The sequence below is a fragment of the Dendrobates tinctorius genome, unplaced genomic scaffold (genome assembly GCF_039654945.1).
Source record: "Dendrobates tinctorius isolate UK_male_01 unplaced genomic scaffold, ASM3965494v1 ptg000070l, whole genome shotgun sequence".
Lineage (NCBI taxonomy): Eukaryota > Metazoa > Chordata > Amphibia > Anura > Dendrobatidae > Dendrobates > Dendrobates tinctorius.
Window position 1 is genome coordinate 28,485,451 of NW_027361738.1, and position 21,570 is coordinate 28,507,020.

Genomic DNA, 21,570 nt, shown 5'->3' on the forward strand with positions numbered 1-21,570 from the left:
TGAGCAGGAGATAAGGAAAGGGTGGAGGCTCAGGCATTTGCACCTTCAGCAAAAACCCTGGGTTGAGGGTCAGACAGGGTTTCCCCTAGTGAAAGGGACACCACAGGGGCCCCGGGTATTTCTGCCTTAGTTGTCCTAAGCCCCGCGTGACACAATAACACACACATCCTATGAACAGCTGTGCCACTGTTTTAAAAAAGCAAATGTCAAGAATGGCTAAAGAAACAGTTAACCAGTGAATGTAAAGTTTTGTCTAGAGTTATATTAAAAACTTTCTGTACTATTTATTTTTCACAGTCAATATGTTATAATGATGTATTAATAGATCGACCACAAACAGTCCCATTTTTGGTGAGCAAATTAGTTCAATGGTCTAAGAAAGAAAATCCTTATGTATTTATATATAGTCCAAATTTATGCATTAGGGTGTGGTGTTTGGTGAATTAATAATCTTTTTTGTGTTATTTGAGCAGATATAGGATTGTGGTTACTTTTGCATACCGTATATACTCTTTTATAAGCCGAGTTTTTCAGCACATTTTTTTGTGCTGAAAACGCCCCCCTCAGTTTATACACGATTCATTGTCCCAGAAGCTGGCGGGGGAGCAGCAGGTCACAGAGGCAGGAGGCGGCGGCTGTGGCTGTATCTGTGCCCGGTGCTAAAGAGAAATGAATATTCACTGCGCTGGCAGTGAATATTCATTTCTCTTATAGCACGTACAGTTACAGCCGCAGCCACTGGCTTCCAGCACACATCCTACTTACCGTCCCTGCGCGTCATCGCTGAATCTTGTTCGCTCCGGCGCCAACCGCTTTTCCAACCAAGCGATCATGTGGCCCCACTTATTAAGGTGGAGTGAATATTTGTTACCTTAATTAGTGGGGCCAGTTAATTGCTCGGCTGGAAGAGCTGCTAGCGCCAAACACGATGCAGCGAGGGCATGCAGTGAAGGTAAGTAGGATTTTTTTTTTTATAGGAGCCATGCATACAAGGGATAAGTAGCCATGCATACAAAGGTAGGGGATAAGTAGCCATGCATACAAGGACAGGTACATGGGAGCCATGCATACAAGGACAGGGACGGGGGAGCCATGCATACCAGGATGGCACCGGGATCCATGCATACCAGAATAGAGATTAGGGGACATTGCATATCCAGCTTTTACTCGAGTCAATAAGTTTTCCCAGTGTTTTGTGGTAAAATTAGGTGTCTCGACTTATACTCGGGTTGACGTATACTCGAGTATATACGGTATTTCTAAAATTAAAAAAAAAGAAAAATAATTAACTGAATTAACCAAAGATATAAGATAAAGAATTATGATCATGGGAAAAATTGTGTTTGTAATGTGCACATATTTAAATTCTATGGATGCAGCCAGCAATGAAAGCGATGGATGGTTTTACCTTGGCTGTCAAGGCAATGTCCACTTTCATAAATTAAGTACAAAGAAACACATTTGCACTAGAGACATATAGAGTTACTCCATGTATAACATCCCAATCTCTGCTCTATTATCTTTATCCTCTTTGTAATCGTGAAAGTTTTGGTTAAAGACAAAAAATCATGAAGCCCAATTTATAACCTTACAGAAAAGCAAAATCCCAAATGAAGCAGATCCCATATGAGGCAGATGCTAAACTGGGAAATTTTTCACCATATTAGGGGGAAAATTTCTTCCCTAGATCAGAATAAATCACCAAGTCAATATCCCATCTCCAGAATCCAGTAATCATAAAAAAAATATATATATATATATATATATATATATATATATATATATATATATATATATATATATATATATATATATGTTAAGAAAGACATCCAGATCCTCCTGGAACCTGTTGAATGTACCAACCATCGCAATATGTGACAGAGAGTTTCATAGTCTCACTCCTTTTACAGAAAAGAATCCCCATTAATAATATTTGTAAAACTTTTCTCCCTTAGAGGAGTATTCTCATGTTTGGAAGCTAGTCCCTATCCCTGGGGAGATAACTTCCCGACTGTCAGGAGTCCTATCCCTGTTGTCTCACTGATCCTGACAACTCTGACGACTCTAAAGAACCAATGATTTTCTGTTGGGTTCAGTTCTGGAGACTGGATAGCCCACTCCAGGATCTTGAAATGCTTCTTACAGAGTCACTCCTGGAAGACCCAGCCACGACCCATCTTCATTGCTCTTACTGAGGGAAGGAAGTTGTTAGCCAAAATCTAGCGATATATGACCCCATCCATCCTCCATTCAATACGGCGCAGTAGTCCTGTACCCTTTGCAGAAAAGCACCCCCCAAAGTATGATGTTTCCCCCACCATTCTTCACGGTCGAGCAGGTGTTCTTGTGTTTGTACACATCCTTCTTCTTTCTCCAAACACGTCAAGTGGAGTTGATACCAAAAGTCCTTGTTTGGTCTCATCTTGCCACATGACCTTCTCCCGTGCCTCTTATAGATCATCCAGAAGGTCATGGTTAAGCTTCAAACGGGCCCAGACATGTGCTGGCGTGAGCAGGCGGACCTTACCTATTGTCTTGTAGCCCATCCCAGCCCTTTGCAGGTCTACAATTTTGTCTCTGGTGTCCTTAGACATCTCTTTGGTCTTGTCTATGGTGGAGAGGTTAGAGTGTGATTGATTGTGTGGACAGGTGTCTTTTATACAAGTAACAAGTTAAAATAGGTGCAATTAAAACAGGTAATGAGTGCAGAGTAGGAGGGCTTCTTAATGAGAGACAGAATTCTTGATAGTTAGTAGCTGATCAAATACTTATTTAATGCAATAAAATGCAATGTAATTATTTAAAAATCATAGAATGTGATTTTCTGTTTTTTATTTTTAAATTCTGTCTCTCACAGTTGAAGTGTACCTACGATAAAAATTACAGATCTCTTCATTCTTTGGAAAATCGGCAGTGTATCAAATACTTATTTCCCCCACTGTAAGTGGTGTAAAAAAATTTTGAAGTTTATAAGGAAATAAAAAATGTCACAATTTTCCGAGACTCCTACATTTTTTCGGGATCTTGTTGAAGCCTTCTGCCCTGCTATGTGTATCCAAAATCATCAACTCCTTTGAATACCGCCTATGGGCCGGCGTTCATAGGAGATCTGCAATGACAAGCATAAGGGTCTTCTGCAGATACCCGTCTGTCTTGACCTCCCATCAGTGCCCCGCGATTACGTGACAGGGGCGCATGTGACGCGCTTCCACATTGCACGAGTTAAATTCCACTGTCAGAAACTGACAGCAGCATTTATCATGTTAACAGCTGTGCGTGGATTGTGAATTCCACCTGCGGCAGTTAGATAAGATCAGCTGTCATGTGCATCAAATACAGGGGCACATCTTATGACGTACCTATGCATCATACGTCCTGAAGTGGTTAAAGAACAATTAGCACTGTCTATCCATAGATTTGTTAATTGTAATTAGATCAGTCCTAAGTTGTCTTTTGTTTTATATTATGGTACCATAAGTTTGATTACTCTGTATATGAAGAACCATGTTTTTATGAGCATTTATGCCTCTTTTGATGCATCCCATCATTATATTTGCCTTTGCAGCAGCTGCCTGATACTAGTCATTAAGTGAAGTTGAATTTATTTTCCTCCCATATAAACAAGTTGTTGTTTTAGTGGCAATTCTATATAGAATTGTACTGTGTAGTACATAATTGTACTGTATGTATCTTTAACGCATTGAATATTTACACTCATGGATCTGTAAATCATTTATATGTCTATAATATTCCAATGAATTAGTTTGGCGATAACTATAATATTTTGAGTCCATTGAAAACAAGAATGAAATGTTATCCCTTTTATCTTTTGATCTGCGGAATAGTAATGTTTCCAGCACATCCTGCTTTGGTACATTATGTAGAGAGCGCGTACTCTACTTGACATTTGACATCTATTCATGGACTTCACCCACGTGTGACGCTCGCCTCTGATACTGGAGCACTATAGTTGATTAGCAGGCTAGAAGAAAAACAGATTGTGTACACTGTGAACTGTGCCTAAATAGAGAGAGGAGCATGGCCGGAATAGTCTTTGCTTCCATTATCTTTCCCGTGCTGACTGCTGACCTGCCTTTATCAGAAAATTCCTATGCTGTGATGATAAAGTTCTGGGCTGTGTAACACACTGATAGCTGGTGATCCTGTCAACATAGTAACACTCCAGAGCACCAAAACAGCATGGTAACCCATGTGACATTGGAGGAAGCAGTATAAAATTCTGCAGTTCAGCAAAATGTAAAAAATGTATTCTGGTTGGGTTTTTTCATGACTCAAGGTTGAGTACAGGGAAAGCATGGTGGTTTAGTGGTTAGCACTGTCGCTTTTTAGCATTGGGGTTCAAGGTTCAAATCCAACCAAAAACAACATCTGCAAGGAGTTTGTATGTTCTCCCCATGTTTGCGTGGGTTTCCTCCATTTTCTCTTGTTTCCTCCCACACTCCAAAGACATACTGGTAGGGAATTTAGATTATGAACCTAAATTCTTCATGTCTGCACATCTTTCATCTCTTTGTGGATAGCATATTTGGGATGTGACACTATTGCCACACCCATGAGAAGACACCTGCTTTAAGGCATCTGGGCTGAATTTTTATAAACCGTATGGTTCCCTAAATTGTTCATTAGACTAGTGGAAATCATGTGCTCTAATCTCAAGGCTGGATAAAGTGTAAATCAAGTGTAAAGCAAGGCTACAGACAAACCCCTGGATTGGCTAAATTGTCGCCTGTTTCTGTTACAAGTGTCAATTTGGTGCAGTGCCCACTAAATATCTGCAGAAGATGCTGACTTGGCAAAATGATGGGATTTCTCAGCCAATTAGCAGGGATTTACATAACGCCAGATACAAGAAATACTTTGTAAAATTTATCATTTCTACCTGACGTATCTACATTACAAATGAAGGTGGATTTGCCTCTTATTCAGTAAAGATATTTCCTTATTTTCAAGCTTATCTAGGCTCTCTCTTTCCTAGAAGATATGCTAAAATTATTAAAGGGATTGTCTGATGAAAATAAATTATCATCACCTATCCACAGAATAGGTACTTGCTTATGGATTGATGGGGAATCCAACCTCTGGGATCCGCACAAATCGGAAAAATAAGAAACTTTTATCCCCGTTAGAATGGGGTGTCAGTGTGCATGTTCTTTTCATTCCCTATGAGGCGCTGCGCTCTATTTTCTCCAGCAACTACATAGAAAATGAATGGCTGTCTGACCACCACACCATTTTGTAATGGTGATAACATTGCCCTATACTGCTGATTAGGGCGGGTCCCAACTTATTGATCATGCCAGCACTGATCAAAAAGTTTTCACCTGTCGATTGGATAAAAGGTAACTTGTTTTCAATCCTTTCAATGTTAGCTTACTATGACTTACTTTATCACTTGAAAATTAGTTGCAAACAAAGAACTACTAGTCCTGTATTCTACTTGTCAACTTTAGGTGATGACTGTCTTGGAGATCTATTGAACACTTTGTTGAAATTTTTTCATATCCATGCCTCATTTTCTGGCCATATTTCTCCGCGACTACCTTCCCACCCTTAGGTTAGGGGCGTTTTAGGGTTAGGTTTGTGGTTCGGATTGGGATTAGTGTTAGGGGTGTGTTGGGGTTAAGGTTGTAGTTAGAATTGTGAGTTTCCACTGTTTAGGTACATCAGGGGGTCTCCAAACGCGACATGGCGCCACCATTGATTCCAGCCTAATTTTGCATTCAAAAAGTCAAATGGTGCTTCCTCCCTTCTGAGCCCTGCCATGCACCCAAATAGTGGCTTTTCCCCACATATGTGGTATTGGCATACTCAGGAGAAATTGTACAGCAAATTTTGTGGTCCATTTTCTCCTGATACCCTTGTGAAAATAAAAAACATTGGTTCCAATGTAAATTTTTTGTGAAAAAGTAAAATGTTCATATTTTCCTTCCACATTGCTTTAGTTCTCGTGAAGCATCTGAAGGGTTAATAAACTTCTTGAATGTGGTTTTGCGTACCCTGAGGGGTGCAGTTTTTAGAGTGGTGTCACTTTTGAGAATTTTCTGTTATATTAACCCCCCCGAAACTCGCTTCAAATGTGATGTGGTCTCTAAAAAAATGGTTTTATAAATTTTATTGTAAAAATGAGAAATCGCTGGTCAGCTTTTAACCCTTATAACGTCCTAACAAAAAAAAGTATGTTTCCAAAATTGTGCTGATGTAAAGCAGACATGTTGTAAATGTTATTTATTAACTATTTTGTGAGACATAACTCTCTGATTTAAGGGTAAAAAAATTAAAAGTTTGAAAATTGCAAAATTTTCAAAATTTTTGCCAAATTTCCATTTTTTTCATAAATAAATGTAAGTTATATTGAAGATATTTTACTACTAACATGAAGTACAATATGTCATGGAAAAAAATTCTCAGAATCAGTGGGATACGTTGAAGCATTCCAGAGCTATAGCCTCATAAACTGACAGTGGTCAGAATTGTAAAAATTGGCTTGGTCATTAAGTAGCAAATTGGCTCTGTCACTAAGGGCTTAAAGAAGCTATTGTTCAGGAGGAGCCATCAAGCAGGTGTACTCTGTTATTAAACGCCTCCCAACCTTAGGCTGGGGGAATTTTTCTATGTGCGCACTTCCTCTTGTAGAGCAGGGGAGTGCGTGGCCACACTATGTACGCCGCCGGGAACTGTAGTGGGCATATTACCAGGAAGCGGGAAGCAATGAGTGGGGCTAGGGTGGTGAGAATGCCTGCATATCTGCATGGAGGGTGAAGGGGAACCATGTAGGGGAGCCAGCAATAGTGTTACACTTTGACAAAGTATCCCAGAATCTTGTGCAAAATGTTTCCTTGAATGACTGCTTTTGGGAGGTCTTGTGATCACCTCGGAGAATTGCCATCTCTGCCAAGTGTCCAGGAGCCTCCTAGATACTGCGTGAGAATGGACAATATATTATATTAGATCTCACTACCTAACAGTTTAAGGGCTTATGCACATGGTAAAGTCATTTTTACTGAGCGTGTAGAGAAATGAATGAAGACCATATGGTTTCCAAGCACCCTTTAAATATGGCGCCGGATGAAGAATTTGAAATATGGAAAAAAATTAATGTAAAGGAATTGTAGCGGGACATGTAACTCTATGTCACCCCTGTAAATTCTCCCATGTGCATGAGCCCTTTATTCCTTTTATCAATTACTACTCCTTTTTCTCCCTTTTCAATGTTGCCGGTCTCTAAGTGCGGATCCACGCCACCAACACATGCCTGGAATATTCGCATAGAGATCAGAAGGTGTCACTTGACGACTGCCAAACAGCAGCTACAATATAAAGTACTTGGACTTCAGTTTAGCAAAAAAAAATTTGGCAAGATATCAGAAGGACTAATATATTATTATATAGGAGAAGCTATGTCAGGTTGTCAGTCATGTCCTCTCGGCTCCTCTATTCGTCCTGGCTTCAGGTGATGATTCTTGGTAAACTTTCAGTCTTCCACATATAAATGCACCATGACAGTAGCGTGCTCTTTAATCTCAGTGACTGTGCTATGTGAAGGTTAATAATGATTTAAGTAAGTGCTCATTTGTATCCCTAACATGTATCAGAAGAGTATCACCTATCACACACACATGTTGACATTGCTAAGCAAACATGCTTGGGAAGAGCACATCAGGGCTGGAGTCCGGGTGACTGGAGATTACCGATGGATGGTAACCAGGCAAGCTATGAAAGGGATGGGCTGGCAGATCTGCTATATCTTCGCCTTGTTGTATAGGATTAAGGCATTATAGTCTCCCAAGAGCATCACTTCTATATTATCACAAGTCCAACACGGCTTGGTCATTAGCATCTCAGGTTACATATCACTTCCAGCAGGACTGAGAAAATTTGCTTTTCTGGAAGGCGCGAGCCTGTTTCCTCGCTACATAAAGTGCTATTTTCACGGTTTTCGGTTACATACACGACTGTTTTATTAAAATGTATTTGGAATATGGTATTACGAGTATTACATTTATTTATACAGATCTCTAATGTACTTCTGTCATCAGAGTTCGCCCTTAAAGGGAATCTATTGCCAGGTTTTTGTGATCTCATCTGAGAGCAGCATGATGTAGGAAGGGAGACCCTGATTCCAGCGACGTATCACTTAGTTTACTGGGTGACACAGTTATGACACAATCAGAGATCTTAGTTGTAGAGTGCAGCAGAGCTGAGAAAGCTAACCCTGCCCCCACCAAACTTTTTCTATGTACTGTACATTGTCCATTGACTGTGAGCTGCTTTTCACAGGAAGGGGCGGAGTCGGTTGACTTGGCATGAGGCAGCTAGTCACAGCAATGATGATAATTTCCTTGTGATAAAGCTTTCATTATAAGTAAACAACACACAGCCTAAAAAGTGACACATCATTGAATTCAGTGTTTGAGCCCCTATATCATGCTGTCCTCAGATTACATAACAAAAACCTGCTGACATATTCCCTTTAATGCACTTGAAAGATCTAATAATAGGCCAGAGCAGCCGCAAGGAAGGAATAGTCTCTAAATCTGCAGAGTACAGGCTGCTGTTTACAGGTTGTATGTAGTGGAAAACATGCCACCTAAGCTCTCAATCTGTGGTGTGTCTTCCTCAGGAGGTACATGCCATGCTGTTGTTATGCTGTAGCAGTATGAGGATTTCATTTATGTAGAACAGGTTGTAGTTTTAACTGGCACCTCTCATACCATATATAATGTACTGAAAAAGTTGAAGAAAAAAAATCGAAGTGTAATAAAATAGTGACAAAAAAATGCAATTCTATCGTTCCTTTTTGGATTTTGTTTTTATGTCATGCATTGTATGGTAAAAATGACCTGTGATCATAATTCTCCAGGTCAGTACGATTATAGCAATACCAAATGTAGATTTTTTTTAATTTAAATGTTGAAAAAAAATCCAGAAATTTGTAAACAAAAAATATTTCATTCGTGTAATCATTTTTTGAGACACATAAAGTGTTATTTTTTTTCGCCAGTGGCGCTGTGTGAGAATTTGTTATTTCATTAGTGAGTGAGCTGTCATTTTCATCGATACTATATTAGGGTGCAGAGGGTGTTTTGAGGACATTTTGTTGTATTTTTTAGGGAGTTGTGACTATAAAAACCTAAAAACTGCAGTTCTGTTGTTTGATTTTTTTTTTTCTCTATAGTGTTTGCCGTATAGGTTAACTAATTTTATATTTTGATATACTGTACTTTTACAGACGTGGCAACAACACATGTTATTTTTTTAAATCTCTTTATTTTTCAAGGGGGGAAAAGGGATATTTCAAATTTTTATATATTTTTTCTTCCCCTTGGGGACTTGAACCTGCGATTGTCTGATTGCTTATACTATTTACTATAATACCGCAGTATATAGTGTAAATCATGGTTTCCTATGAAACTCCGCTTGTGGCTGAACTTCACAGGTGCACTAAGATGACAACTGTGGGGGCTTTCACAAAAACCCCTCCCCCATCTATGGTTTCCCCATAAGTGGTCGGCAATAACAGCAGCATCTGAATGGTTAACAGCAGTGATCAAAGCTTAGCTTCGGCTGCTGCTGATAGAGACAAATGTCCTTTATGCACCAGCTACATTTTTAGACCCCAGCCCTGTTGTAAAGGTAGGTTATTTTGCGCTAAGGGATTAATAGGATAGAGTATTACATATAGGAAAATTCCTCTAATGATGCTCATATATGGTAAGGATTCACCCTCTCAGGTAGGCAGTAGGTAGCGTTCACACAGGCAAATGCGGTTTAGTCCAAACAGCCTCTTCAGGGCACAAAGGTAACACAACAAATAAAACAGTTGATTTAGCAGGGTATATAGGTCTGTGCTGTCTCACCCGAACAGATTACTGTCCTTTCTCTTGTAGAAAACTTTATACACAGATGTCCGATCCCATCAGTCTCGGTATTCCCTTCAGCCTGAGCTTCAGCAGCTTCCAGCGCCAAACAGAAGTATTCAACTTCGAGCACAGTTCACACTGAACAGGCTTCAGCTCCAACACACAGACTGCTCAGCTTTCCTAGCCGACACATGCAGTTACCATTTAGAGAGGAACCTTGGCATGTTTCTCTCTAAGCTACAGCTCACATTTTGGCAGGACACTTACCAGCTTCAGCATACTCACCTCTGCTCTATCCAGCAGACTGACACACCTCTAGTGAACACAGACCCTGGTTCTTAATCAAAGCAAGTCAGGTGCATGTAATCAAGACCTGCAGTGCAAATATTTAACCTTAGCCTACCTGGCTTTGCTATAATATATACATTATGCTGTGACTGAGACATGTGATGTGCAATATATAGCATAACGCCTTCCCTTCTAGCTTGTTGTTACTTACGCTAGCATAATCAATGGCTTCATAAAGGCTCCCATATGAGATTGTTGAAGATGAAGAAATTCTGTAGCCTTCTATAAACAATATATATCACCTATCCACAGACAGTGTGCCCTTTCACTTTGATGACATTTTGCATATATCTATTGGAAGCCGTTACCGTATGTTTCACAATGTATTGATTTAGAAAAATGTAAACATTTGTGACTTCTCTAGCAAAGCTTTATAAGATCATGCCTATTGTTTTTAAGTGTGTAATTTATTGTATGTCTTCATTTATTCTATGTCTGTGACACAAATACATTTTCTTTTATTTTTTAAAGAAAATATCTACATAAAGAATGGAACAAAAGACCCTTTACTGTGTGGAAATAGCTCTGACGCTGGGTATGTAATACCGTTTTAGTATTTGTACGTTTAGTCATTGCATATTATTATTGTTATTGCTACTTTTAGGGCTCACACTTATCTGAGTTTAAAACATCGCTCCGATGTTGATCCAGAAAAGCAGGACGGGTATCATGCGATCCGTACGACGCCCGTATGTAATGTGTTTTTTTTCCTCTGCAGCTATTATTCTACAATCACTTACAGGACCGTATACAGTGTTCTATGCTACACAATAATAATGTGTCCGTAAAAATCAGATGGCATACGGATGTTTGTTTTCTCGCAACCGTTGACTTGCATTGAGGAGTCTCCTCTGATTTCAGGCTTGGTGTAATTTTCATAGAATATCTGTTTTGTCTGATGTAGATGAAGCAGAGCTAAGTCTTCTACTCTACCCCGCCCTCTCCCCTGACTGGCAGCCTCCTGTGTACACTGTGTATTGTCACCAAGCTGCCAATCAGTAGTGGGGGCGGGGTTAGACAGATTAGCCTGACTGCTGGTCATGTGAGCTGTAGTCCTGGCAGTGTTAAAGGGAATCTGTCACCTCATTTTTGGCCTATAAGATACGTCCACCGCCATCAGGGGCTTATCTACAGCATTCTGTAGAAAAAAGAGTTATACTATACTCCCCGGGAGGCGTAGTCCTGTGCGGTGGGTGTCACAGTCCAGTCTGGCGCCTCCCATCTTCTAGTGATGACGTCCTCCTTCTTACTTCTGCCGCGACTCCTGTGCAGGCATACTATATCTGCCCTCTTGAGGGCAGAGCAGAGTACTGCAGTGCACAGGCGCAGGACTTCTCTGACCTTTCCTTGACACATGCGCACTGCAGTATTCTGCTCTGCCCTCAATAGGGCAGATATAGTATGCCTGCGCAGGAATCGCGGCAGAAGTAAGGAGGAGGACGTCATCACTAAAAGATGGGAGGCACTGGACCGTGATACCCATCGGACCGCACCCCCAGGTGAGTATAATCTAACTAGTTTTTCTTATCTTTCTGGTTACATCGGGGGCTTATCTACAGCATTACAGAATGCTGTAGATAAGCCCCTGATGGCGGTGGCCGTACCTCATAGGCCAAAAATGAGGTAACAGATTCCCTTTAATCTCTTGCTGATAAAACAGTGTTTACATTGAAACTACAGCACACAGCCTAATAAGTGACACATCCCTGGAATCAGGGTCTCGTGCCCTATGTTATGCTACTCTCAGATTAAATAGCAGAAACCTGCTGACAGATTCCCTTTAACTGACTGTCCAGAAAACCTGGCTGTTGTAAATGACAGACAGTGTGCCGGTTCATTACCAGACATAACAGAGCTAATAGCAGTTTGTGCAATTATGTATAGAAAATGCTTGAGCATCTCTATAGGTAATGGAGGAGAAATTTAGCAGGCTTGCATTTTCCTTCTCCAGATTTCTTGTTTTCTTCCTGGATAAGTTGTATTGAACTGTTCTTGCAGCTGCTCACTATTCCCAGAAGAATACATGTGACTTTGACCAAGTCTAACTTGCATGGTATTTGAAGAATCATTCAGTTTGAAAGAACACTTGTTAACACATTATATTTGACTATTGCATGTTTTTGTGTCAGATAGGTAGTTGTTTATTTTAAGTCCTGCCTTGTTAAGTATGGTAGTTCATTTTCAACTTTCTTTTTGTTGGCAATATTAGCAAGGCAGAGAGGATTACTAATGTCCGACCTCTCTCCAGGACAGGAGAGGTCAGGTTTTTCTCCTATTTTATTCATTATGCTCTCCTGATTGTTCTGTTATTTTCCTTTTTAAATCTGCCATGCGGTTACAAAAATGTGGACCTTTTTTTATTTATTCTGCCCAGTAGGTTTATTTTCATCATCTTCACCAAGGAAGCATTACACTACATAGCACTTTACACTAATTTAAATAATGTCCATTAGGGAATCTGAAGGTCTCCCCAATGTTCTATTTTCACCAGAACCAACACTGTATATATTGTGCAAAGCTATAACGTCTGAGTCAGAAGTGAACTGAACCTGTTTGGGCTGGGTAAAGTTTAGGACTGGGGATGAGTGGAGCTGTGAAAGTTTGGGTTTGCCCAGTTCAAACGAGAACTCTACCCGAACTTGACTAGAACCCTATAGAAGTCAATGGGGACCCAAATTTTGGTGTTGTAAAATGGCAGTAATAAGGGATAGGGGTCTGCAAAAGTATCTATCTCTCTACCCATAAAAACTCCGAACACTAAAATGGACTTCCAGGAGATGCTGTGTTTGGAGTTCAGCACAGGACACTAGATTCGGGTTCGCTCATCTCAGTTTAGCACTGCTCCAATATGTGATTCAGGGAAGTGATTCACAATCTGTAATGCTGCGTGATGGTGAAATGATCAACTGCTAGCCAACAAAAGCATTGTATCGGTCAAAGTTGGAGCTAGCTGTCGCACTGCCGAAGGCCCTTGAGGGCCAGGTATACTCTTCACCTACCTTCAATTCCTGGCAAGGGGGAACTTTAGCAGAGCCCTTCCCAGGCGGAGAGCAGCTTGTCGGCTGGTGACCGGACACACAAAAGGTAGACAGGGCAAACACACCAGAACCAAGAAACATGTAGTGCAATTGCAGGAACAATGAAAAAACAAACACAGGCGCCAAAGCAACACTGACCTTAACCACCCACCAGAACTGAAAATAATCAGCAACAAAAGGAGGAAATGGCAGGTTATAATCTGCCTCCCAGCAGTCCCCTGACCAAGCTGGGGCATCGCCCAATCTCCACCCCCCAAACCACAGACACTGGAGGAGGGGAGAGAAGACTGGAGTGTACCTCCCACCATCTGACTGCCCTAGGAGGTTTGGCATCCCACACTCACTGACAGCAGCTACTCCAGGTAACCCAGTGTCCTGGGGTCCCTGCACAGCATAATCGCTGGGAGCAGCAGCATTCTGCCTCTCAGCGATTCTAGGAGTGAATCTCCTAAAATGCAACATCCGGACTGAGTAAGCACTCCCCCAAGCTCCACCCCTGGAGTTGACACCCCCCCAATGGCCAGTGAAGGTTGACGGGTTACCCGCCGGTGAGCCTCCCCAGAAGAGCAAAGGTGCCCCCTCAGGTTAGGAACTACCATTCCTGACACAATCCATAATGACAACATTCTTGAAAATTCATGGATTCATGGTTGGTCATGCCTTAATGACATGCATGTGATAATTAGCAAGAGACAATTAATACCCACCATTTTAACTTTAATTTAATAAATTAATAATACATGTGAACATAAGAAACTTGTAATAATAATAATAATAATAATAAATTTTATTTTTATAGCGCCGACATATTCCGCAGCACTTTACATTTCAGAGGGGATTTGTACAGACAATAGACATTACAGCATAACAATAATCACATACAGTAGATTATAACAAATACCAAGAGGAATGAGGGCCCTGCTCGCAAGCTTACAGTCTATGAGGAAAGAGGTAGACACGAAAGGTGGGTGGTAACAGTTGCCCTGATTGTATGGACCAGCCATAATGTTAAGTGTGTAACAGTACAGACACAAAGGGCTAATGGATGCATAAAGCATGTGGGAACATGATGCTGGGAACCTGGTTATGGTAAAACTTTTGGCTCTGCCACACAGGGATAGGTTAGGTTAATGTGTTGAGGCGATAGGCCAGTCTGAATAAATGCGTTTTCAGGACACGCTTAAAATTGTGGGGATTGGGGACTAATCGTATTGACCTGGGAAGTGCATTCCAAAGAATTGGCGCGGCACGTGTAAAGTCTTGGAGACGGGAGTGGGAGGTTCTGACTATTGAGGATACTAACCTCAGGTCATCAGCAGAACGGAGGGCGCGGGTAGGGTGGTATACTGAAACAAGGGAGGAGATGTAGGGTGGTGCTGAGCCATGGAGGGCTTTGTGGGTGAGGGTAATAAGTTTATACTGAATTCTGGAGTGGATGGGTAGCCAGTGTAATGACTGGCACAAGGTAGAGGCATCGGTGTAACGATTGGTGAGGAATATGATCCTGGCTGCAGCATTCAAGACAGATTGGAGAGGGGAGAGTTTTGTAAGAGGGAGACCGATTAGAAGAGAGTTACAATAGTCGAGACGAGAATGAATAAGAGAAACAGTAAGAGTTTTTGCAGAGTCAAAAGTAAGAAAAGGTCGAATTCTAGAAATGTTTTTGAGGTGCAGATGACAAGAGCGAGCCAGTGATCGAATGTGGGGGGCAAAGGAAAGCTCGGAATCAAGTATGACCCCAAGACAGCGGGCATGTTGCTGGGGAGTAATAGTGGAACCACAGACGGAAATGGCAATGTCGGGTGTAGGTACATTAGTAGCGGGAGGAAACACAAGGAGTTCAGTCTTTGACAGGTTCAGTTTCAGATATAGTGAGGACATGATATTAGACACAGCGTTTAGACAATCGCCAGTGTTTTCTAGAAAGGCTGGCGTGATGTCAGGAGAAGAAGCGTATAATTGGGTGTCATCAGCATAGAGATGGTAATGGAAACCAAATCTACTGATTGTTTGACCAATAGGGGCAGTGTACAAGGAGAAGAGGAGGGGGCCTAGAACCGATCCTTGAGGAACCCCAACAGTAAGGGGAAGGTGAGAGGAGGAGGAACCGGCAAAAGAAACAGTAAAGGAGCGGTCGGAGAGATAGGAGGAGAACCAGGAGAGAACGGTGTCCTTGAGGCCAATGGAATGGAGCATAGTGAGGAGGAGCTGATGATCCACAGTGTCGAATGCTGCAGAGAGATCCAAGAGAATTAGCATGGAGTAATGACCATTTGTTTTAGCTGTTAGCAGATCATTAGAGACTTTAGTGAGGGCAGTTTCAGTGGAGTGTAAAGAGCGGAAACCGGATTGGAGAGGGTCGAGAACAGAGTTTTCTGAGAGATAGCGGATAAGACGGGAGTGGACCAGGCGTTCCAGGAGTTTAGAGATGAAGGGAAGATTAGAGACAGGTCTATAGTTAGCGGCACAGTTTTGGTCGAGGGATGGTTTTTTAAGTAGTGGATGTATGATGGCATGCTTAAATGAGGAGGGAAAAATACCAGAAGAGAGAGAGAGGTTAAATATTTTAGTTAGGTGAGGGGTGACAGCAGGGGAAAGGGACTGGAGGAGATGTGACGGAAATGGGTCACTGGTGCAAGTAGTTGTAATATATGTTATCAGAGAAATCTTACTCTTTCTCTGCCAGGACTGATAATTTTTTTTTTAAAATGTTCAATTCACAGGTAAAATCTGTATTCAGTGAAGACAGATTGTGACATTACTGAGATAGGAGATGGCAGCTGCTACTGATAAGATTCTATGTAGAGGGAAGTAAGAGAGAGGAGATAAAGGCAGAGCTCCTCCCCATCTACATAGAATCTCATCAGCAGCAACTGTCATCTTCTATCTCAGTGCTGGGAATGTCTGATGGTGGAATTTCAGATTTTACCTATGAATTGAGAAGTTTGAGAATGAGTGATCAGTATTAGGGGAGAAAGAAGCAAATTCCTCTGATAAGATATATTACAATTTGTCTAATTTTGTGTGTATTATTGATTTATGGAATAACAATGAAAACGATGGTTACACATAAAAGGGAACCTGTAAGGCCGGGGTCACACTTGCAAGTGCAATGCGAGAAACTCGCGCGAGTCTTTCGCCTCAATACCCGGTGCTGCCGCTAGCACTCGGGACCGGAGTGTGCGGCTCCATGTATTTCTATGCAGCTGAACGCTCCGGTCTGAACCGCCAGCGGCAGTGCCGGGTATTGAGGCGCGAGACTCGCGCAAGTTTCTCGCATTGCACTCGGAAGTGTGACCCCGGCCTAATGTTGAAAATGGTATCTGATCTGCATACCAGATGTTGCAGAGCAGGAGGAGATGATTAAATTGATAAACCTTTTTGTGTTAGAAGTTTAAGAAAAACTTGTATTTTATTCATTGAAATCCATAATGTTTGTATACATGTGAGTCCAACTAAGTGATTGGACAGTCTTATCTGTATCAATGTACATGGAGACATGTGTCAATCACAAGTAGGACCGCCCACTGGACACATGTACATGCAAACACCAGGGATTTCAATGAATAAAATACAGGTTTTACTGAATCTGTTTCAACAAATCTATATATCATTCTACTCATCTTCTCCTTCTTTAGACCATTCTGTCTCCAGATCGGACTGCATGTACAATGTGACAGATTCCTTTAAGACAAATTACTATTGTGTGGCCAGTGATGACATGAAGGAATGTAAATGATTGCTGAGGTCAACACTGCCGGATAGTCATAAATGCTAATAGATACAACTACATTACAGTATACCATTCATAAAGGTAATTGCTAGTTCTATGGGGTCAGAATGAGAGGGTCCAATTAAACAAAGTATTTTAAGTTTTAAAGGAAAAGGTATTGCGTGTTTATCCATTGTGGAATGTCATTCTATTTTTTTTTTAATCTAAATAGGTTCCCAAATCTGGGATGATTGTTTTCTTGACTTTGATTATATCTCCATTTACAGAGATCCAAAACACCTGCAAAGGCATAGATATAAACCACAGGTTCTGATTTTATAAACCTGTGTGAAAGGAAGAATGTTCCAATTTTCTATAGGAAGAAATCACTGCCAAACTTTCATGTTTAACTCCTTCATGACATATGACGATCATGTACGTCATATGTTTTGTCCTTGCTTTTCAATGTCTGACAGCGGCATTTTACACTCTCCCAATGGCGCAATAGTGACGTGATCGTGGGGCGTCGATGGGTTGTCATGACAGCCACAGGGGACTGCTGATTACCCCGTCACTGTAATTGCGATCCTTCCGGGAAATTCAGACCGTGGCTGACGTTTCTAGGAGATCGTGATTTTCACTATACATAGCACAAGTGATTAGACGATCGCAGCTTAAAGTTCCTTTGGAGGGGGACTAACAAATACAATAAAAAAACCACAAAAGTTCAAATCATCCCCTTTTCACACCATTAAAAATAAAACAATAAAAAAGTAAATAAACACATATTTGGTATCACTACATGTGTTAAAGTTTTATTAATCAAACTATGAAGTAAATTAATTTGATTGGTAAACAGCGTAGCGAGGAAAAAATCAAAAGGCAAAATTAATTTTTTTTTGGCTGTCGCCACATTACAGTAAAATGCAATAAGAGGCAATCAAAACATGGAATCAGTAAAAATGTCACCTCTGGGCAGAAAAAATAAGCTTTCACACAGCCTCATATCCCAGAAAATGAAAACGTTCCAGGTCCTGGAAAATGGTGACAAAAGCTATTTTTTTTTCCAAAATTTTCAGTTTTTTCACCACTTACTGTAAATCTTAAACAAACTACACATGTCGGGTATCTGTGTAATCGTACTGACCTGGAGAATCATATTACCAAGTCAGTTTAATCATATCATGGACATGGTAAGTAAAAAAAAGCCCAAACAATTGTGGAATTGCAATTTTTTGCAATGTCAATGCACTTGGAATTTTTTTTTTCCTGTTTTCCAGTATACTTTGTGGTAGATTGAATGGTGTCATTCAAAAGTATAACGAAAAATATGCCCTCATATGGCTATATTGCCAGAAAAATACGGTATAAAAGTCTCTTGAAAGAAGGGGAGGTAAAAACGGAAAATTGTCATGAAAGGGTTATAGAACAACATCTCTTGTTGCAGAGAGTGACATGTCAGTGTGAGGAGGCTTAGGCTATGTTCACACATTGCTTTTTTGCTGCTTTTTTTGCAGTGAAAACCTGATCTCTTCACAGAAAAAAAAGCTACAGACAAAAAGAGTGTTTTGCTTTTTTTTTTTTGCTGCATTTTTTACTGCTTTTTTTTGCTGCGTTTTTCAGGATCCCAAAGTTCAACTTTACTTCCACCATACAAACATGAACAATGCAAGGTGTTAGGTCACTAATGCAAGTCATATATGACACCATAAAACATTTTTGGAAAAAATGACAAATTGATCAAATTATTTAGTGGAAAAAGATTTGTATGTCTGGATAAAGTAGTGACTATTATTCTGAGCAAAAACGTTCATGAGATCATAAAAAAATACACAATTGCAAATGTAAGGACAGCGGGGGGAGTTGAGTTGGTCTGGAGTAGTTTTCCTTAGGGCCCCGTCACACATAGTGATGCACCAGCAATCCCGACAATGATATGACCTTGTCAGGATCGTTGGTGTGTCGCTACATGATCGCTGGTGAGCAGCCAAACAGGCAGCTTCACCAGCGATCATGACAGTGACACGCGGGTAACAAGCGACGCACATAGCTTAGTTACCCGCAGTGTACATTAGATACCAGCGTGCTGGTGCAGGGAGCTGGTAACCAAGGTACACATCGGGTTTCTAAGTGCTAGGCGGCGCTTAGAAACCCGATGTGTACCTTGGTTACCAGCTCCAGCTTGCTGATTGCTGGTCTCCCGCCTGCCACATGCAGCGATGCGTGCTGGCCAGCGGGAGACCAGCAATCAAAAAATGTCCAGGCCATTCGAGGATGATCAGCGATAACCGGCAGGAGGGCTGGTCGCTGATAAGTGTCACACACAGCGATCTCACTGGTGAGATCGCTGTTGCATCACAAAACTTGTGACTCAGCAGTGATCTCGCTAGCGAGATCGCTATGTGTGACGGGGCCCTTAGACATTAGTAGTGCATTTTGTAGGATGGACACTGTTTACTTTTACACATTGGTCAGGGCCGTTAAGTTGGTCAGACGTTGTTCAATTTCACACATTGGTCAGGCAATGTTTAGTTTTACATATCACTAATTTAATTCAACTGTACTTAACCTAAAGCCAGGGTCACACTTGCGAGAAACTCGCGCCTCAGTACCCGACACTGCCACCGGTGGTTCGGACCAGAGCGTTCAGCTGCATAGAAATACATGCAGTCGCTCACTCTGGTCCCGAGTGCCGGCGGCAGTGCCGGGTGTTGATGCGAGAGACTCGCGTGAGTTTCTGCATTGCACTTGCTATTGTGACCCTGGCCTAACCGTCATTCTCATGTGAGGAGACCAAGTTTTAAATTGGTTTAAAATTGAGAAAATCACAAAAATAAATGGGTTTCACATATTGCTGTATCTGCTTTTTTCACTAAAAACGCAGGAAATACTGATATAATATTTTTTGTGTTTTTACTTCTTTATTGCACTTACTCATTGCTTTCTATGGGTGAAAAATGCTGCAAACATGAAAGAAGTGACATGCTGTAGTTCTAAGCAAGCAGCAGTATTCCAATTAAGTCAGGGAAGAAAATGTGTGTGCGTGAGATTTCTGAAAGCAGGGGCACATTTATAAGATTATCTCAGCACAGGAACATTTTATTTAAATACATACAATCGTGCAACATATTATTATTCAAAGATCTATTGATTTAAATGTACTCTGTTCTTGTGAAAACCCCTTTAAGTAAGATTTTTGGTGTAAGGTATACTGCAGTTCGTAATCAAGTAGGGCTCATGTAGACATCCTTGGATCTCGGTCTGATCATAGACCACAATTCACGGACTGACCATGGGTCAGCCTCAAAAAATATATGAAGCTGTCACTCTCTTGTTCGAGAGACCCCTGGCCAATCTGTGTATTGCGGTCCGTGATTGGACAGAGATCCATGGACGTCTGTAGAAGCCCTTAGGCGAAATCTAGTGTCATGCCCCTATACAACTCCCTTTTCCACATCAACTCGCCACATTTTGGTGAAGCTGGGTGAATATGGTGTAATAACACCAAAAGTCTCAAGGTTACGCAAAAACTTTTCAGAGTCATCAGAATTCTCGCAAAATCGCTTTGCTGAATCAAGGCCAAAAAGTGGAACTGCTCCTAGCAGTAGAGATACTTCTGTATGTGACAAAGTCTGACAAAACTCTAATATTAGTATATTAGTAATAATAAGGAAATATAGTTTAAATGATTACATTAGCAATATCAATCAATTTACCTAACATTGAAGTGTCTGGTGTCCTTGTCAGTATAATGACTAATATCCATTTCGCCATTTCTGCTTTAACCACTGTAATGATATGAACGATACCTATTGGAGTGTTGACAAATCAATGCCATTTTACATTGAGTCATCCTTCTGAAGGGTATTTAATCCATTATACAGAACCTACAGCTTAACTCAATATTTTGTACTAAAGGCTTTAACCTTTGAGTTTAAAAATCTCTCTGCTTACCCCCTGGGAACAGTTGTTGGTTTGTTTGGTTGATGATGAGCTATGAGCTTTGGCGTTAGATTAGTATAAAAGTGCCAAGAATCAAGACCTATAAAACAAAGTAGAGGATAGAATAAAATACTGCAGGTGATATTCCTACACTGTAAAGATTTTATTTTTATGGCCATGTCTTCCCTAAGGTATTACTACAGGAACACCTACTAAGGCTTTAAAGAGAACCTGTCACGAGCCCTAAATACCTGTTCTAAATGTCACCGTTCCCCTGTATCAGACGTTGTTCTTTTTTATTTCCTGTGCCTTTCCCTTCCCCAGAAATGGCGCCCTATTCTCTGTATGTAAATCAAATCTTTTTAGCCAGCTAGGTGTGATTCTCAACTCTTCTTTATGGTTGTCTTTTTGAGGATCATGTCTCTTTGGCTGAAAACACTAAATTTATATAGAGGAATGAAAGGGCTATATCTCCTTACCTAAAAGGCACAGGAACTAAAACAAGAACAACTCCAGATTCAGGGGAATCAATGTAAATACTTATGTCCCAAAAAATTGAGAAAAGTATTCAAGGAGTGATACTTTTATTGGCTAACCAGAAAAATTATATTTGCAAGCTTTCAGAGCTCAAAAGGCCCCTTCATCAGGC

The 21,570-nt window shown here is 40.9% G+C and overlaps 1 protein-coding gene across 9 annotated transcripts in view; it reads left to right on the top strand.

Annotated features, from left to right (window-relative positions):
• Window positions 1-21,570, top strand: part of LOC141095489 (sodium channel protein type 5 subunit alpha-like) — a 524,914-nt gene that overhangs the window by 215,340 nt on the left and 288,004 nt on the right. For all 9 annotated transcript variants that reach the window (XM_073581518.1, XM_073581512.1, XM_073581519.1 and 6 more), the window contains one exon: window positions 10,701-10,764. In XM_073581518.1, coding sequence (XP_073437619.1) covers window positions 10,701-10,764 — 64 coding nt within the window. The remainder of the gene's footprint in view (window positions 1-10,700; window positions 10,765-21,570) is intronic.